Source organism: Trifolium pratense, linkage group LG4 (genome assembly GCF_020283565.1).
Source record: "Trifolium pratense cultivar HEN17-A07 linkage group LG4, ARS_RC_1.1, whole genome shotgun sequence".
Taxonomy (NCBI): Eukaryota; Viridiplantae; Streptophyta; class Magnoliopsida; order Fabales; family Fabaceae; genus Trifolium; species Trifolium pratense.
Genome location: NC_060062.1, coordinates 24,846,421 through 24,848,501, shown reverse-complemented (window position 1 = coordinate 24,848,501; position 2,081 = coordinate 24,846,421). Strand labels below are relative to the sequence as shown.

The 2,081-nt window shown below is 33.4% G+C and overlaps 1 protein-coding gene across 1 annotated transcript; it reads right to left on the bottom strand.

The window, feature by feature from the left end:
- Positions 1 to 441: 441 nt before the first annotated feature.
- Positions 442 to 1,815, bottom strand: LOC123924099 (abscisic acid receptor PYL4-like). The gene has a single exon (XM_045976875.1). The coding sequence runs from the start codon at positions 1,624 to 1,626 to the stop codon at positions 997 to 999; it is 630 nt and encodes a 209-aa protein (XP_045832831.1). The 5' UTR covers positions 1,627 to 1,815; the 3' UTR covers positions 442 to 996.
- Between the last annotated feature and the right edge of the window lie 266 nt (positions 1,816 to 2,081).

Here is a 2,081-nt window from a genome sequence, read left to right as displayed (position 1 = left end):
AAAACAAGAATTTTTGTCCCCCACTAAACCACGAGACATTTTTTTGTCCACAGTACAACTATAAAAAATACGAAAATACCTATTTTATTTTCGAATATAAAAATATTATCGCCATATCTCCCTCCGGTATAGTTTTGGCCTGTCATGTATTATCTTGTTCTATCTTGTACTATCTGTTCAGTCCTTACTGTTTTACGAATCAAACGCACCATATATGTAACATGTTTATGATTTTTATTTAGAATTTCACCACATAAAACTATTCAACATAAAAAAAATGAATAAACCCACACATTTTTATTTTTATTTTTTACAAAATAAATAAAATAAAGATTTACTAGGAACGTAGTTATGTGATCATTTTTCAACTTATTTTTACTAGGAACGTATGTTAACCATATATATAGACTCTAGTAACATAAATGAAAAATAAGAAATGTGTAAGTAATACAAGAATGATGTTAATTCATATAATCAACTCTACTTGCTACAAATTAACAAATAAACGAACATTACTCATTCATCGATCGAAATGAACGGTAAAATATAAATAAAAGATTTAAAAAACTACATAATAGAACAAAATATATACATCAACATTATATCATTATAGGATATGATATAACATTAAAATATAACACATTCTACCATTGCAGTTTTCTTCTAATCTTCCAAAAAAAAAAAAAAACCTTACTGGTTTATCTACTACCCCCACCCCCCAATTTCCAACACGGGCTTAGTAATTACATAATTACATATGATTCATAACTCAAAACCCGTATTAGAAACAAAAACCCGGGAAGTAAAAAACTCAGTATCCAGCTTAAAAACCGACTATCTGAAGATCATCTACCAATTAGCTGGAGGACCATTTCAACAATCCATCAACGAACTCGACACGTTAGAACCAAGTTTTGTATAGACTGACTCAACACAATGATATTGAGACCAACACAAATCATTGAATATAAAAGACGTTGAGAGGAGTACACTCCATCAGAGTTTTTCAGCGATTTGAGCAAGTGACTGCAAATTACACCGAACAATGGTATCAACAAAACTACACGTTTCTTCCTTTGTGTTACCACACGGTACATCAACAACATAAGATTCAATAACAACCGTTCCTCCATTACCGTCACCGTGAAGCGTCGTCACCGATCGATAATTCCTACACCGATGAACACCACCAACAACACTGAAACTGATGACATGGCGTTCTTCATCAAGTATATCTAACCGCTCCGTACTCGAAACAGCAGGTAAACCGGAAACCAACCGGACTTCACGGAGAGCACCGACACGAATGCCATCGCCGGCGACGACGTTGCAGCTTTTCACAAAGTTTTTGTATCCTTGTGGATTATCAAATCGTCTAACGACGGACCAAACGGTTGAAACGGAGGCGTTGATGGTTTGGATCACGACGGAGTAACACTGGTGTGGTCCCACCACGTGTGTGTGGTGATTCGCAACCGTATCGGAAACGGTTATTTTTTCCGTTGAAAGCGCGTAACGACGCGTTTGTTGGATTTGTTTTGGACAGTTAACGCCGTTAGCTATGAAATTAACGGAGGCTGTTTCGGTGTTAGTGTTGAATCTTTGAAGCTGAATAGGTGAAGGCATTTTGAAACTATATAATAAAATTATAAAATAAATATAACTATGGTTTTTCTTGTATTTTGCTCTCAAAAAACTTAAGATTAGTTTTGTGAAGTTAAAGTGTTACATTGATATATATGTGGAGGGTGTGAAAGAGTGTGAGAGGCTATAATTAATTTTGTAATGTACAAGTTGGTATATAAGAGTTCTTTTTCTTTTTCTCTTCTTTGTTGTTCAAAGGGACATATAATAGAAAGATAATAAAAGTGAATCATAATTGATACTACTATTGAATATTAATTGAAGAAATGACATTATACGTGGTTTTACTTGCAAGTGGATCATCAACTTGTTTGTAAGAATGCAAGTTGCAAGACATAATCTTTAGACTTGGTTTTATCAATTATCTTTTTCTTTTCTTATCTCAATTTTCAATAATTTACCAAAATTATTAGATGACATGGTCCAAATTTCTTTTA